Raw genomic sequence first — 17984 nt, 5'->3', positions numbered from 1 at the left:
ATTTGCCATAAAGTGATGGGACTGGAAGCCATGATCTTAGTTTTCTGAATGTTGAGCTTTAAGCCATCTTTTACACTCTCCTCTTTCACTTTCATCAAGAGGCTCTTTAGTTCTTCAATTTCTGCCATAAGGGTGGTGTCATCTGCATATCTGAGGTTATTGATATTTCTCCTGGGAATCTTGATTCCAGCTTGTGTTTCATCCAGCCCGGCATTTCTCATGATGTATTCTGCATGTAAGTTAAATAATCAGGGTGACAATATACAGCTTTGACGTACTCCTTTTCCAATTTGGAGCCAGTCTGTTGTTCCATGTCCAGTGCTAACTGTTGCTTCTTGACCTGCATACAGATTTCTCAAGAAATACCTGAATATACACTTTGATTTAAGCAATAAAATACTAGGCAAGCTAGGGGTGTATCTTGTTTTTCTGTTTGTTTTTTAAAGTTTTGTAAATAAGACATTTAGATTTTCAAATAGTTTGCTTTTGGAGACCTCCTTCCCCATATCCTTTGTATAAAACAAGAGAAATTATCTAAATAAATTCATTCTGACTTATATTTTCTATTAGAAAAGTACTGTGTTTACATAAGACTTATCAATTAGATCTGCAACTGCTGATTTATAGTGCTATCCAGTGCCACCTTGATGTGCCCATTTTGAGTTTGTTTTGGATTTTGGTCTGATAAAGTTTAAAAAAGTGATTGAACTTGTTTTCACTAAGTGGAAGTTTCTTGAAGGCACTTTTACAGAATCTTTCCACTGAACACTAACTGCCGACAAGGATTCTGGCAAACTCTACCTTTTGGAGATATGTCTGCATATAATCATATTAAAAGCTCTACATAAAGGAAATTGTTTCACTTTTCATTCTATGTTTTTCAGTCTTGTTTTTTTAGGGATTTCTCCTTATGTATCAGTTGTCAGCACTGCATTTGAACGAGTGGTTCTGTTGACTTATTTGAGGCTGATGCTATTGGGTGAACTACCAGTGACTGAAAAGATTTCTAGTTTGACTTTTTACTTTTATTTAAGGCAAGAAAGGAGGGACAAAAATATGTACACACATTTTTAACTTGTTAAAAATGCTTTTAAGAAATTGCATGGCACAACCAAAAAAAAAAATGTTTTTTAGTTTCGAAAGAGATCATTCAAAGTTGTTGAAACTAAGTTTTAAATTATTTTCATGGGATATAGCTTATATAATATTTGTGAATGTGAATGTATAATGTTTTCATTCCATTTTTATAAGTGAATCATGAAAAGCCATATTCTATCTTTAGATCAGTGAATTTCAAACTATAGGTATAACCTGAAGGCAATGGCACCCTACTCCAGTACTCTTGCCTGGAAAATCCCATGGATGGAGGAGCCTGGTGGGCTGCGGTCCTGGTGGGCTGGGTCGCGAAGAGTCGGACGTGACTGAGCGACTTCTCTTTGACTTTTCACTTTAATGCATTGGAGAAGGACATGGCAACCCACTCCAGTGTTCTTGCCTGGAGAATCTCAGGGACGGGGAAGCCTGGTGGGCTGACGTCTATGAGGTCGCACAGAGTCAGACACGACTGAAGTGACTTAGCAGTACCAGTCGTGAGTTGAGAAATCATTTTAATGGGAAGGGATCAGCTGTTTTTTAAAAAAATAAAATACAGTAAAACAAAACTTAAAAATCCAAATACATTGCAAGTAAGATTGAATATGTTTGTAGATATACTGAGTCACATAAGCTTTGCTGTTAGTCTTTACCTACTAAAGATGAATTGTTTGTCACCTAGATATTTAGCAGTTATTTAGCAACAATATTATTTTGAGGAAAGAAACACTCAAAAGTATATTTATGGAGGATTTTAAGAAAGGACACTAATAAATCAGTGCACAGGTAGATAATTATGAAGTGACAATCCAGATTTTAATTGCACTAGGGTTTCCCCCCCTGCCTTTTGGTAAAGATAGACAAATCACTTAACTTAAAATAGAAAAACTGTCCTTTTAGTTGGGAATAAATAAAAACAAAAAAATAAATATGGTGCTAAGCCATTTCAACTTAGGTGTTTAATAAGTCCATGTTTTTACGTAAAATAATTAAAATCTCAGCTTCCAAAGTCTCATTTTGTAGAAAAATTAATATGCTTATTACTGAAGGAAAACATCTATTGCATTTACAGTAATTTTAATTATAACAGTTATCTAAACCAGATGGTGACTGCAGCCATGAAATTAAAAGACGCTTACTCCTTGGAAGGAAAGTTATGACCAACCTAGATAGCATATTCAAAAGCAGAGACATTACTTTGCTAACGAAGGTCCGTGTAGTCAAGGCTATGATTTTTCCTGTGGTCATGTATGGATGTGAGAGTTGGACTGTGAAGAAAACTGAGCACCGAAGAATTGATGCTTTTGAACTGTGGTGTTGGAGAAGATTCTTGAGAGTCCCTTGGACTGCAAGGAGATCCAACCAGTCCATTCTGAAGGAGATCAGCCCTGGGATTTCTTTGGAAGAAATGATGCTAAAGCTGAAACTCCAGTACTTTGGCCACCTCATGCGAAGAGTTGACTCATTGGAAAAGACTCTGATGCTGGGAGGGATTGGGGGCAACAGGAGAAGGGGATGACAGAGGATGAGATGGCTGGATGGCATCACTAATTTGATAGACGTGAGTCTGAGTGAACTCCGGGAGTTGGTGATGGACAGGGAGGCCTGGCATGCTGTGATTCATGGGGTTGCAAAGAGTCAGACACGACTGAGCGACTGAGCAACTGAACTGAACTGAATATGTCAGGATTAGTTATTGAGTGTGCTTGATTCATCTAAGAATTTAGAAATGATTTACTTCTCATTATTTAGTTGCTTTTAGATAATGCCGTACACGAACATTCCATTATTCAGTTTTCTATTAAAGGTTTTGTAAACACTGAAAATACTACTTTTGGTATGTTTCTCACATGAAAATTAGTATGAGCTATGAAAAGAAAACCATTAAATGTAAGAATATACTTTTAACTAAAGATTTAAATATATGTGATTAAAGTAGAGTCCTAAGGCGAAGGAAGATAACATTTACCATCATGAGGCCATCAGTTCAGTTCACTTCAGTTAAGTTGCTCAGTTGTGTCCGACTCTTTGCGACCCCAGGAATCACAGCACACCAGGCCTCTCTGTCCATCACCAACTCCCCAGAGTTCACTCAAACTCATGTCCATAGAGTTGGTGATGCCATCCAGCCATCTCATCCTCTGTCGTCCCCTTCTCCTCCTGCCCCCAATCCCTCCCAGCATCTCCTTGCAGTCCAAGGGATTCTCAAGAGTCTTCTACAGCACCACAGTTAAAAAGCATCACTTCTTCAGCGCTCAGCTTTCTTCACAGTCCAACTCTCACATCCATACATGACCACTGGAAAAACCATAGCCTTGACTAGACAGACCTTTGTTGGCAAAGTAATGTCTCTGCTTTTGAATGTGCTATCTAGGTTGGTCATAACTTTCCTTCCAAGGAGTAAGAGTCTTAATTTCATGGCTGCAATCACCATATGCAATGATTTTTGAGCCCCAAAAAATAAAGTCTGACACTGTTTCCACTGTTTCCCCATCTATTTCCCATGAAATGATGGGACCAGATGCCATGATCTTAATTTTCTGAATGTTGAGCTTTGAGCCAACTGTTTCACTCTCCTCTTTCACTTTCATCAAGAGGCTTTTTAGTTCCTCTTCACTTTCTGCCATAAGGGTGGTGTCATCTGCATATCTGATGTGATTGATATTTCTCCCGGCAATCTTGATTCTAGCTTGTGCTTCTTCCAGCCCAGTGTTTCTCATGATGTACTCTGCATATAAGTTAAATAAGCAGGGTGACAATATACAGCCTTGACATACTCCTTTTCCTATTTGGAACCAATCTTGTTGTTCCGTGGCCAGTTCTAACTGTTGCTTCCTAACCTGCATGTAGGTTTCTCAAGAGGCAGGTCAGGTGGTCTGGTATTCCCATCTCTTTCAGAATTTTCCACAGTTTATTGTGATCCACACAGTCAAAGGCTTTGGCATAGTCAATAAAGCAGAAATAGATGTTTTTTTGGAACTCTCTTGCTTTTTTGATGATTCAGCGGATGTTGGCAATTTGATCTCTGGTTCCTCTGCCTTTTCTAAAACCAGCTTGAACATCTGGAAGTTCACGATTCACGTATTGCTGAAGCCTGGCTTAGAGAATTTTGAGCATTACTTTACTAGCATGTGAGATGAATGCAATTTGTTGTAGCATAGTTTTAAAATATAAATTACCAGCTTTACTTACTGCCATTTTAAATTTGAATTTTAATATGGTAAAAATTTTGTCAACGTATTAAAATTTTAAATCCTTTGTTTTTCCATGTTTCTTATTATTATTATATTTGTTTTTACATTTTAGAATGGCTATCTTCTGTGTATAAACAGCAGTGGCTGGCTATGCTCCGAGCAGAACAAGACAGTGAGGTCGGGTAAGTATAGTGTTATCGTGTGTTGTTGGGGTCCTTTAATGGACTGGAACCTGGTGGTCTGGAGTCGACAATAAGAAAGTAAAAGAGAGTAAGAGGCTGATATTCCTTGGTTTACACAGAAAACTGATAAAGCCTTTGACACAGGGCTTGCACTGCTTCACGTAGGCACTGGACGCCCTCTCGAGGGGGTAAAAGCACAGTGCTCCTTCTCGAGAAGGTCTTAGAAGTCCGGGCAAGAAAGTGAGCTCAGCGGGCTTCTGCGCTCCAAAGAATTAGCCTGAGAGAGAGAGAAAGCAAGAGTAAAAGAAAAACACGGGGACCCAAGCTCTGATGGAGCAAAGGTGTTTTATTCAACATAGTGTGGGTATATATACTGTCTTAAGAGGTAGCTATTTTCAGCAAAGATAAAAATCAAAAGTCCAGACTTACAAATTATCATAAGGCAATCCATATCAGAGAGAGAGGGTTGTAAATAATCACTTTTACCTTATGATTCATAAAAAGGAAGAGGGTTGTAAATAGTTACTTATCACCGTATGGAAAAACTAATGAAGGAAATGCATGCGTTCCTCAGCCCCTGGAGCGGTTTGCCAACTCCTCTTGATTCCTAAATATTCAGGAATTAATAAGGGACAGAGGATTCATGACAGATCCAAAACAGCACACAGGAAGCCTCCTGTTAAATGCTTCCTGACAGTGTGTGTGTTGTGTCTGACTCCTTGTGACACTATGGACTGTAGCCTGCCAGGCTCCTCTGTCCATGAAATTCTCCAGGCAAAAAGACTGGAGTGGGGTAGCCATTCCCTTCTCCAGGGGATCTTCCCAACCCAGAGATGGAACTCACATTGCAGGCAGATTCTTTACTGTCTGAGCCACCAGGGAAGCTCCCATGGTACATCATAGCATTTTTTATTTAAAAAAAAAATTTTTTTTATACTGAATTTAGTTGATTTTATAATATTGTGTTAGTTTTAGGTGTACATCAAAAAGATTCAGTTTTTCATATTTATATATATATATTCCAATTATTTTCCATCATAATCTATTACAATATGTCGAATATAGTGAATATAGTTCTCTGGGCTCTATAATAAATCATTGTTGCTTATCTGTTTTATGTATAGTTGTTTGTTAATCTCATACTCGTAATTTATCCCTACCTGCCCCCCCCCCTTTCCCCTTTGGTAACCATAAGTTTGTTTTCTATGCCTGTGAATCTGATTCTGTTTTATAAGTAAGTTTGTTGGGTATTTTTGTATAGATTCATTTTTATTATTTTTTAGATTCCACATATAAGTGGTATCATATGATAATTTGTCTTTGACTTACCTCACATAGTATAATGTTCTCTAGATCCATGTTGCTGCAGATGGCATTATTTCATTCTTTTTTATGGCTGAGTAATATTCCACTTTATAAATTTGTGTGTGTGTACACCACATCTTTCTAAGACAATCATCTGTTGATGGGCACTTGGGTTACTTGGATGTCTTGGCTACTGTAAATAGTGCTAGGGTGCATGTATCCTTTTGAATTAGAGTTTTCATCATTTTGAGATATATGCCTCGGAATGGCATTGCTGGATCATATGGTGTCTCTAATCTAGTTTTTTAAGGAACCTCTGCACCATTTTTTCATAGCAGCTGCATCAATTTGCATTCCCACTAACAATGTAGGAAAATTCCCTTTTCTCTATACCCTCTCCAGATTTATTATTTATAGTCTTTTTAATGATGGCCATTCTAACTGGTATGAGAGTATACCTCATTGTAGTTTTGATTTGTATTTGTCTAATAATTAGCGATACTGAGCATCATTTCACGTGCCCATTGGCCGTCTGTATTTCTTCCTTAGAGAATTGTCTATTTCAGTCTTCTGCCCACTTTTTGATTGGGTTGTTCATTTTCTTTTTGAGTTGTATGAGCTGTTTGTATGTATTGGATATTAACATTCCTTGAAAGTCACATCATTTGAAAGTATTTTTTCCCATTCAGTCAGTTGTCTTTTCATTTTGTTTATGGTTTCCTTTGTTGTGCAAAAGCTTTTAACTTTGATTAGGTCCCATTTGTTCATTTTTGCTTTCATTTCTTTTGCCATGGGAGACTGATCTAAAAAAATATTGCTTGGGTTATATTTGAGAGTGTTTTCCCTGTTCTTTTCTAGGAGTTTTATGCTATCATGTCTTTATACTTAGGTATATAAAATATTTTTTTTTGGTATATAGTGTGAGGAAGTGTTCATATTTCATTGATTTACATGTAACTGTCCTGCTTTCCCAACACCACTTGTTAAAGAGACTATCTTTTCCCCTTTGTATATTATTGCCTCCATTATTGTAGATTAATTGATGATAGGTGTGTGGATTTTGCTATGAATTTTTAAATGGACTCATTATGTTGGAAAAACAGTAACAATATTAAAATCAAGAGCTGTTAGAGAAAAGATCATGTAATCAACGTTTATTCTTATATTTCTTTAACTGTCAGTATTATAAATATTTATCTTTCTGGTAAATTAGTATAATGGGGCATTTGCATTGTCATTTGTTTTATTAGTAAAATTGAATAATTTATGCGTTTTGTCTCAGTGTTACGGTTTTCTTTTAACCTAATTGAAATGTTACTTGGAATGATGCTTTCATAAAGCATGATCTTCATATATATGTATAGGTAAAGCTGATTTTCTTATTTGTGGTAATATTGTCAAATTTTACTAATGTAATAGGTTTTTTGAAGACTTGAGTCTAAGGTGAATTAACTCATCTAGATATACGTGCCTTCGTCAAAAGCACATGACCCCTCTACAAAATGTTTCTGTACTGTCTTCATTTTAAGAGGAAGCATATTATCTGTTCTTTCAGTGTGTGGTGCTCTGCAGTTCACAGAAGTACTTCCACATTTATTGTTTGATCTTTATACTAGCTCCTTGGTATAGGCAGTATGAAGAAACAATCCACCTATAAGTTTATAGAAGGGCTTTACATTTAATTTTTTTCCTGCCCCAGTCTCTTAATTTATTTTTATATATCAGAAAACTTACTAAAATAATAGCCTAGTATGTTTATATCTAAACAGTCTGTGAAAGGGTTCTATAAACTCATGATAATGATTACAAGATTGTTATCCAGGGTTCTTAGTTTCTGTTTACTTACAATTTATATCTCATCTTCTCCCAGATACATTCACAGCATACTTACTTTGCAGAAATTAGTAAGATAGTTGAAATAGGAATAAGAAAAATCCCTCCAAAAAATGAAAGTAAATTATTTATTGGAATTCAGATGTGAAGACTTTTTTAATGTATGAAATATTTTATAAACCATCCTACCTACTTCTTTTGTATATTCAATTTTTATATGATGGATGTTCTGGTTTTTTTTTTTCAAGATTTTCCTCATGTATACCCTTTTTGAGTTTATAATATAGAGTCTTACCTAAGAGTCTGAGCTAGAATAAGTGGTTTTCTTGCCCTCAGAAGTATATGGCTGTATTGCCCCTAATGAAGCACTCTATTCCACACATGCTGAGCATCTTCTTGCTACTGCAGGGCCAGTAAAATGAGAAGGACAGTGTACTCCCTGGACTCTAGGTTATAATCTAGTAAAGTCTCCCTCCAGGGTTCTCTTCTTCCAAATTCTTTTCCACATTGCCAACAGGATTATCTTCCTATGTAGAAATATATTTTCACTTCCCTGCTTAAATAGGACCAGGGACATTTGAGCTTAGTTAGGGATTATTGCTTCACGTGTGATAAATCTGTGTCAATGTTTTCTGAAAGTTCTTATCTTTAAGAAGTACATACTGAACTATTTACAGATTAAAGGATATGGTGTCTGGAGGATCAGCCTCAGAAATAGTAGTTGGGAGGAGTATGGGAAGAAGTGGGTTGAGAGTAAAACTAAAACAAAATGACTGAACCTAGATGGTAAAAAAAAAAAAATCGGCTCATTATGCTGTTTACTTTTACAGGTTTTAAATTTTTCATAAGAAAAAATTTTAAAGTAACAGAAAAAATACATGGGAACTCTCTCATCTTAAAACTCATATTAATGAAGCAGCAGGGGCAGCCCTTCAGCAGTCTGTCCCAAATGCCTTTTGCTTCATCTCTCACACTCGTTTTAGGTTCTGCCTGCACTACATTCTTCAGACATTTGGTAACCTTTCATGCTCTGGTCCTTTTCTACCTGCTGTTCTTCTGCCTGGAATGGCCTTCTGCGTAGAGGTCATCCCTGACCTCTACCTCAAGAAACTCCCTCTCAGGCACAAATAATACTTCCTCCATGGTGATCCCACTCTTAACCCCAGGCAATAAACCTGTGCCTTCTTCATGCTCTTAACATTAGTTCTCTCCACATTATTATATTATTACTTAAGTCTAGCTCCCTACTAGACTGGGCTCTTGGATGTCATGGGCATGTTTTATTTTATCTACATTTAATTAATTTTTATTTGTTGTATTTGTTTCAGTATATTTATGAGATGATGATAGCCCCAGTATCTTGGTACTTAATAAATGCTATATATGAATGAATATATTATATTACTTTTATCATTTGGAATTCTAAGCTAGTAATAATGTCATTTTATTATTTCATACTGAAATAACAGTTTCTCTTAGTTGATTATGGTTTTTAAAGGGCCAAGTAAAGATTAATTGATAAAGTTCTACAGCAGTTTCCTGTTAAATGCTGAACTTGATTTTTCTGCTCTTAAAAAATGGGTTGTGTGTGAAACAATAATAATAGATGATACCAAGTTGCATCTTATATATTTTATTTAATAGTTAGACTTTAAGTATTTTTCTTTCTTAGTAAGCAGAATTTCTCATAGATTTCCCCCACCTCTTCTCTGGTTTTACTCTGCTCTTGTAAAAGTGTTCTAGAAGTCAAAGCAATAAGTAAAACACTAAAGATTTAAAATTTTTTTATTTAGCAAAGGTAATGGGCTAGATGTAATCCCTGCATTTTAATCTTCATCCATACCACAAAATGTTGAATCTAGTAGCAATTTTTTCCTGTTGATTTGAACTCACAATTATTTTTCAATTATTAGTTGCTTATTTTCTATGAGATTTCATGTTTTATGTATAATTCTAGGCCTCAAGAAATTAATAAAGAAGAACTAGAGGGAAATAGCATGAGGTGTGGTAGAAAGCTTGCCAAAGATGGTGAAGTAAGTATGGGTTGTAACTCAATTGTATAGTCTTATACAAATTGTTATACTGTTAGTGCAAAATATGCTTTCAGTAACGGTCAAGATACATGTTATCATGTCATAATGATCAATTATGACATAGTCATAAATGCTCAGAAGAGCATTTTTTTGTGTTTTAGTTTCTGTAGTATGATCTCCTGGGCAAGGAGTTACATGCTCAGTGGTGACTAATTTGTCAGCTTTTCATGAGACTGTTCAACCTCTGGAGTCTAGATAAGAGATATGAGAAGATCCCTTAGTAATCCAGAAATTAAGATAAATAAGTTAATCCTATTAATATCTTAATATCTTTAATGAGAGCCATTACATAGTCTTAAGAGTGATTCTGTTTTATAGTTACAACCCTAGATGAAAGACATTCAAGCCTTTTGATTTGCTTGCCATCCACATTAAGAATTGTTTTTCATTACCACCCAGTGCAAATTCTTACAAGGGAAACAAAAGTATCACAAAACGGTGCTTACAGCTGCTGTGTCCCAAGCTTTGTTTCTACTTAATTTATTTTTAAAAATGAGTGTGACTCATTAATTGATTTTACAGCCATTAAGGAGACATGAATTACATTTTTTAAAAAAACTCTACCCTAATTGTAATTTTTATCTTAAAAAAAAAAAAGCCTAATTTTTTTGTTTTTCTTTTTTTTATTATTTTTTTAAACTTTTTATTTCTATGTGTTCCCCATCCTTAACCACCCCCCTCCCACCTCCCTCCCCATCCCATCCCTCAGGGTCATCCCAGTGCACAAGCCCTGAGCACCCTGTCTCATGCATCAAACCTGGACTGGAGATGTATATTATCATATGTGAAACAGATTGCCAGCCTAACTTAGATAACAATTTGGTTATTTTTCTCCCAGATTTTCCCTCATTTTAAGTTTTTAAAGATTTATTATTTTATGTTTGTGTTAACAGTTGTGATAAATGATCAGAATATGAATGAGAAATAGCGTCTTTATTCCTTAGTCATCCTAGTTGCCGCTCCCAGACCTTGTTCCACCCTCGTCATAGTTGAATGATATCTCCTTTGACAAGCATACTTCTTCACCACTCACTACTCTGACTATGGCCATCACTCCCTGGGCTCACTGGTTTGCTTTCTCCCTACTCTTCTTAGCAGTCTCAGTGGTTTTAGTATCTTTTCCTGAACCTTCCTTCCCTCTGTGATCTTGTGCGCCACTCTATCTCAGGTACCCATTTCCTGTAAGCATTTCCTCCATTTTTGTATGCCTGATTCATACACCCCCTTCAAAATCTCTATTTTAAGCACATTGTTTGCAGAATGTGTCTTTGTAGCGCTCTCCCTCTCCTATTTGACCTCCCAACATCTTTCTAACCCCACTGGAATGTACATTACATTGCTCTTACTTTTTCCCTTTACCTTCTCACCACATCCCTACTTCTTTCTTTACTTGACTTAAATTTTGTTACGTCTTGAAATTGGTCCCTGGCTTATACTCTTAATTTCTCTTTTCCTTTTTTCACTCTGTCAAATTCACCTGGCTAGTCCTCAGTTCTTGTTAAATCCCTCCTTTCCATGCTTTCCATGCCAGTTATTGTTGTTTAGTCGCTAAGTCATGTCTGACTCATTTGAGACCCCATGGACTATAGCCTGCTAAGTTCTTCTATCCATGGGATTTCCCAGGCAAGAATATTGGAGTGGCTGATTCTTTCCCACTGAGCTGCCAGGGAAACCCCTGCTTTCCATGCCTGCTTCCATACAAATGGATTCAACTAAGGAAAAACACCAAATATGCCCCAGCAGGTTTTGTTTGTAAATGTAAACTTCAAGCAGGTCTTTAATGCCGTGTGATCCTTGCGTCTCCCTAGTGAACTTATCCTCCCACACTTGGAGTAACTCTCATACCTTCTCAAGGGCAGTGCTGCCACCCTTATTCTTATCCAGTGGCGTTCCTTCTTTCTTTATTCAGAAAGTAAAGGCAATAGGAAGAGAATCTGTGCATCTTCTACCAACAATACTACCAGTCTACCTGCATCTTAGCCATGTATTGTACTTTTATCAGAATGGATGAACTGTCTGTTTCTGTCCTAATCCATCCCCTTCTCCTGTAACGACCCCATCCCTTCTCACATATTCAGAAGGTTTGTTCATACAGTCATCACCTCCCTCTCTTGCATCGTCAGTTTTCTCTTCTGGATCATTCTGATTTAGCATATAACATGCTACAGCATCACCCATCTTAAATCATTCCCTGACCCACATTCCACTCTAGCTCCCACTTCATTTCCCTGTACCATTTTTAAGCAAAACTCATTGAAAAAAGTTGCCTGTCTCCATTCCAATTCATTTACTCCAGTAAACTCAAGTGAAACTGCCATGCCACTATCACCACTGATTCCTGCATTACCAAATCAAGTAGTTTTTAGTCTTCTGAAAGTTCTTGGCAGCGTGACCCATCTGCTCACTCACTCCTTGGAGATTTTCTCTGTGACTTCCAGGAGAGCACACTGTGCTGGTTTTCTTTCTACTTAATTGGCTGCTTCCTCTAAGTCTTTGCTAGATCCATCTCTTTCTCAATACATATTGATATGACTGGAGGATCAGTACTTGGACTTCTTCCTTGTCTTTGCTCTTTGGCTGGCTACTAAGTGATCTCTAGTCCTATGACTTAACACCAATTTCTAACTCCTGTATCCAGTTTCTTACATGACATCTTTCTTAGAATCCTAAGAGCATCTCAGATAGAATGGGCCCAGTTAAACTCTGATTTTCATTCCCAGACTCCTCCTTCCCAAGTATTCTCCAACCCATAAATAGCCCCTTTGTTCATTCATTGTATAGGCTCCAAACTTTGGATTCTTCTTTCATTCCACACCTGTTGTCTGTAAGAAGTTCCTTTAAATATATAGCTTCAAAATATACTTGCCCTGTCTTCTACTGTGACCCAAATCCAAGTCACCATTACCCTTGCCTGGACTGTATTGGAGCTTCATAACTGCTCTCCCTGTTTTTACTCTTGTTGTACATTCTGTTTTCCACACAACAGCCAAAATCATCTTTTTAAAATGCAAGTTAGATCATGCTATCTCCTCTAAAATTTTCCATTAGACTTTTATCACACTTAGAAGAAATCCAAACTCTTCTCTACTATGGACACTGGACCCTATATTCTCTGGCCCCTGACTGGCTGTCTGAACTCATCTCCAGCTTCTATCCCCCTCAGTTATTGCCCTAGCCACATAGCCGTTTTTGCTGTTCTTCAGATATGCCAAGCATGTTTTTCCTTCCAGAGTTTTGGACTCGTTGTTCCCTTTGTCTAAGTCACTTTTTCCCAGATAGCTAACTGGTCCGCTCCTTAGTTGACTCAGGGCTCTAGTCATGTAGCATCTCCTTAGACATTACCTGACCACCTGCCTGAACCAGTAGGCTCCCCAGCTGCCAGCCCCTATCCTCTGCCCTGTCACTCTCTCCTGGAATTACATTCTGTCCTCCTCCACACAAACATACATGTATTAAAATATACGTTTACTAGGGCTTAAACTTATTTACTGCCATTTCTTCAATGCCTAGGGTAGTACCTGGCACAAAATATGTGCTCAATAAATAATCAATGAACTATTGGTTTAATGTTGTAATTCATAGTGTCAACCAAGCACTCAAAGCCCTAACTTCAACTTCATTGTAGCATGCCACTTTACTTAATAGTGTCTTGTTAACTATTAGTTGATAGAATAAACAAACTTGTGAGCTTCATGATGGTTTTATTTATTTATTTTTTGGCTACACTGGGGTCTTTGTTGCTCTGTGGGCTTTTTCTCTGGTTGTGGTGCATGGGCTTCTCATTGCGGTGGCTTCTCTTGTTGCAGAGCACAGGCTCTAAGGGCGCGTGGACTGAGTGGTTACAGTTCCCGGGTTCTAGAGCACAGGCTTAATAGTTGTGGCGCACAAGCTTAGTTGCTCCACAGCACGTGGGATCTTCCTGGGTCAGGGATCTAAACCTGTCCCTCCTGCATTGGCAGGTGATTCTTTACCACTGAGCCACTAGGGAAGTCCCTCATGATGGTATTTAAAAAAACTCAGTTGGTGATTCTGTTGGTTAGTTTAGAGTATTTTTTAAATTTAATTTAAACTTTTTTTTTTAAAAAAACAGTGTTCATTCATTTCTCCTACTCCCTACCCCTTGCCTCTGGCAACTACCCAGCTGTTCTCTGTAACTGTACATATATTTTTTTTTTTTTAGATTTTACATGTAAGAGAGATCACACAAGGTATCACTTAAGGTATTTCAGAGTATAAATAAGGTATTTTTATTAAGGTATTTTTAAAGCAGGAGAAATTTTAATGGATTCTTACTACCTTTATCTAGACTCCTAGTTTCCGAACCTATACACCTCCTTAGAATTGTAGTAAAAAGCCATATTAGTTATGATAAAATTACAGTGTGGAGAGTTGATGAAATAGATCATAAAGAGACAATATTGAAAGTACCTTAAGGAATAATGATCATAAAGGCTGCTTTTGCTGGCTTTGATGTACACCATGTCTGTGTAGCAAACCTTTTATATGTATTCTGTGTGGTAAGTCTTAAGGCACTGACAAAATTAGGAAACCATGATACAGGAATATTTGAAATGAATTTAAAAAAGAAAAGATATTTTGATCTTTTAATTTTTGACTTGCTAATATGATAAAATGAAGTAAATCTTTCTCTTTTGTATTTCAGTACTGCTGGCGGTGGACAGGTTTTAACTTTGGCTTTGACCTGCTTGTAACTTACACCAATCGATACATCATTTTCAAACGCAATACACTGAATCAGCCATGTAGTGGATCTGTCAGTTTACAGCCTCGAAGGAGCATAGCATTTAGGTAGGATGAAGTTTTACCACCTCATTCTTCCTCACTCCAGAAGAACTATAAAAATGAAATAAAACCATAATTTATACCAACAGTGGTAGAACTTTGGTAAGATACAATATACAATGAAACGGGAAGGCAATGATAAGGCTCTGTTCTTATAAAGTGTATTAATAGTCAAAAGTATAAACCCTAGATCTCATGTATCAGGAAGAAAGAATGTGCTAAAATATAAATGGTATAGGGTTGATACTGGGCTTAAAGCTATTGCCTTGCTGCTAATCCAAAAAGGTCCAAACTGGAAATATAACAAGGTACTTGTATAGGAAAACATGTCTCATACTATCCTTAACTTTCTGTAGGATTTCAGATGTTCAACTTTGCCTGATAGTTGAGCTGGCAATATTTTTCTGGAGAGGATGCTGGCAAATTAGAAAATAGCTTATTGAACAGATTATTTTAAAGTCCTGGATTCATGTCTACCTTGTGTGTGTGTATGCTCAGACATGTCAGACTCTTTGTGGCCCCACAGATTGTAGCCGGCAAGGCTCCTCTGTCTGTGGAATTTTCCAGGCAAGAATACTGGAGTGGCTTGCCATTTGCTTCTCTAGGCGATCTTCCCATACCAAGGATCAAACTCTTATCTCCTGCATTGGCAGGCAGATTCTTTACCACTGTCCCACCTGGGAAGTCATATTTAAGTTACACCATGCACAAAAATTAACTCAAAATGAATCAAAGACCTAAACATACGAGCCAAAACAATAAAATAACTCTTGGAAAAAAACAGGAAGAAAGCTTTTTGATACTAAATTTGACAGTGATTTCTTCAATATGATACCAAAACACAGGCAACAATAACCAAAAAAAAAAAATGTTGAACTTATCAAAATTAAATCATGTGTCAAAGGACACTTAACAACGTGAAAAGGTAACCCGTGGAATAGGAAAAAAATATTTGTTAACCATATATCTGATGAATTAATATCTGGAATACATAGAGAACATCTAAATTCCATAACAACAACAAAAAACTGATTGAAAATTGAGCAAAGAACTTAAATAAATATTTCTCCAAAGAAAATGTACAAATGACCAATAAGCACATGAAAAGATGCTCAGCATCACTAATCATTAGGAAAATGCAGATCAAAACCACAGTGAGACATCACCTCACACCTGTTAGGATGGCTAATATCAAAAACAAAAGTGTTGGTGAAGATGTGGATAAATTTAGGAATTTTAAAATGGTGCATACTCTGTAGAAAATGGTATGGCATTTCCTCAAAAAATTAAACAATTACCATATCACCCAGCGATTCCTCTTCTGGTTATTTACCCCCAGAGAATTGAAACCAAGGACTCAAACATATTTGTATACATAGCAACATTATTCACAGTAGTCAAAAGGTGGATGTAACCCAAGTGTCAACAGATGGACAGATAAAACATGGCATATACCTAAAACAATATTATTCAGCCTGAAAGTGGAGGGAAATTTTCACATGTGCTGTAACATGAACCTTGAAGACACTATGCTAAGTGAAATAAGCCAGTTACAAAAGTTCATGTGCTGTGTGATTCCACTTACATGAGGTACATAGAGTAGACAAGTTTATAGAGACAGGAAATAGGATGGTGATTGTCAGGGGCTGAGGTAGAAATGGGGAATTCATGTAACTGGGTACAGAGTTTAATTTAGGGAAGAAGTGAAGATTACGGATGGATGGTTCAGTTCAGTTCAGTCGCTCAGTCGTGTCCGACTCTTTGCGACCCCAGGAATCGCAGCATGCCAGGCTTCCCTGTTCCTCACCAACTCCCAAAGTTCACTGAGACTCATGTCCATCGAGTCAGTGATGCCATCCAGCCATCTCATCCTCTGTTGTCCCCTTCTCCTGCCCCCAGTCCCTCCCAGCATCAGAGTCTTTTCCAATGAGTGGTGGTATTGACTAAAACAGAACAGTGTGAAATGTCTTTGGTGTAAAGAACTATACACTTAAACTTGTTTAAAATGGTAAGTTTTATGTATATTTTATCACAATAAAAAGGCATAACAAATTATTTTTATATCTCAGATGTATATAATAGCACAAGCTTAAAAATACAAACAGAATCAGTTATAGTTTGGAAAAACTTTGCAAAGTATTATCAAATAAAACACTTCTAGAGAATAAATAAATAAAAATTTTAAAGTAAAAGAATATGGAAGAAAAAAGTAGAAATTAAAGTAAGGTAGGGCTTATTTAATGTGTGCTTTAAAAAATCATTATTTATTTTTGTGCTTGTGTGTGTATTCTAGATTACGTTTGGCCTCTTTTGATAGCAGTGGAAAACTAATATGCAGTAGAACAACTGGCTATCAGATACTTACACTTGAAAAGGACCAGGTATGTCTGATTACTTTTCTGTTAAATTTTTATTGTAGTATTTGTCTTTTGACTCCTTTTTGAAAATTCGTAGGATTTTAATATTTGACTTAAAGATTGGTTTGAGAGTTTTTTGAAGGTAAAGATGGAAGTGCCATGTTTACTCATTCAAAGTTTACTCCATTCTAGCAGAAGTGTCACTAAGACAAAAAAGAAGGAAACACAATTTGATTGGAGGGGCAGGGAAAAGTTGACAGTATGGAAATAATTATTCATCCTGGACATGATCTTCAAAAAGTTATGACTCTTAATTGTTTTCTCCATTGTGTTCATTATTGCATTTATTTATACATTAATAAGAGAGACCTTAAAAACAATCCGCTAAGTTTCCATAGATCTGGATATTAAGAGAACCTAATCTGCTAGCATAGTCAGTTTCTAAAATGACAGACATCTACAGTGTTCCTGAAATTATCTGAGACCTTTTGTTTCTTCATAAATCACATGCGTGTATAAGTTTCAAAATGTCATGATGCCAAAGGAAACCAGTTTCAAAAAATAAAATGAGAGCTGTTAAAAATCAAGGAAGTTTGTTTCTAGTACAGCTAACCATCATTTCAAAGGATATACTGTGTTTATAAAGGGTTTGGAGCCTATCACATCAGATCAGTTGCTCAGTCGTGTCTGACTCTTTGCGACCCCATGAATCGCAGCACGCCAGGCCTCCCTGTCCATCACCAAATCCCAGAGTTCACTGAGACTCACGTCCATCGAGTCAGTGATGCCATCCAGCCATCTCATCCTCTGTTGTCCCCTTCTCCTCCCGCCCCCAATCCCTCCCGGCATCAGAGTCTTTTTCCAATGAGTCAACTCTTCACCTGAGGTGGCCAAAGTACTGGAGTTTCAGCTTTAGCATCATTCCTTCCAAAGAAATCCCAGGGCTGATCTCCTTCAGAATGGACTGGTTGGATCTCCTTGCAGTCCAAGGGACTCTCAAGAGTCTATGCTATGCTATGCTATGCTAAGTCACTTCAGTCATGTCCGACTCTGTGTGACCCCATAGATGGTAGCCTACCAGGCTCCCCCGTCCCTGGGTTTCTCCAGGCAAGAACACTGGAGTGG

General features: G+C 37.0%; 1 protein-coding gene across 1 annotated transcript in view; it reads left to right on the top strand.

The window, feature by feature from the left end:
* Positions 1-17984, top strand: part of GMCL1 (germ cell-less, spermatogenesis associated 1) — a 58130-nt gene that overhangs the window by 27708 nt on the left and 12438 nt on the right. Inside the window, exons 11-14 of the mRNA XM_010845302.1 lie at positions 4399-4468; positions 9564-9639; positions 14363-14508; positions 16796-16883. Coding sequence (XP_010843604.1) covers positions 4399-4468; positions 9564-9639; positions 14363-14508; positions 16796-16883 — 380 coding nt within the window. The remainder of the gene's footprint in view (positions 1-4398; positions 4469-9563; positions 9640-14362; positions 14509-16795; positions 16884-17984) is intronic.

This window comes from Bison bison, unplaced genomic scaffold (genome assembly GCF_000754665.1).
Source record: "Bison bison bison isolate TAMUID 2011002044 unplaced genomic scaffold, Bison_UMD1.0 scf7180017864215, whole genome shotgun sequence".
In the NCBI taxonomy this organism is placed as follows: Eukaryota; Metazoa; Chordata; class Mammalia; order Artiodactyla; family Bovidae; genus Bison; species Bison bison.
Note: the sequence above shows the minus strand (reverse complement) of the source record. Positions and strands in the feature narration are given on the sequence as shown.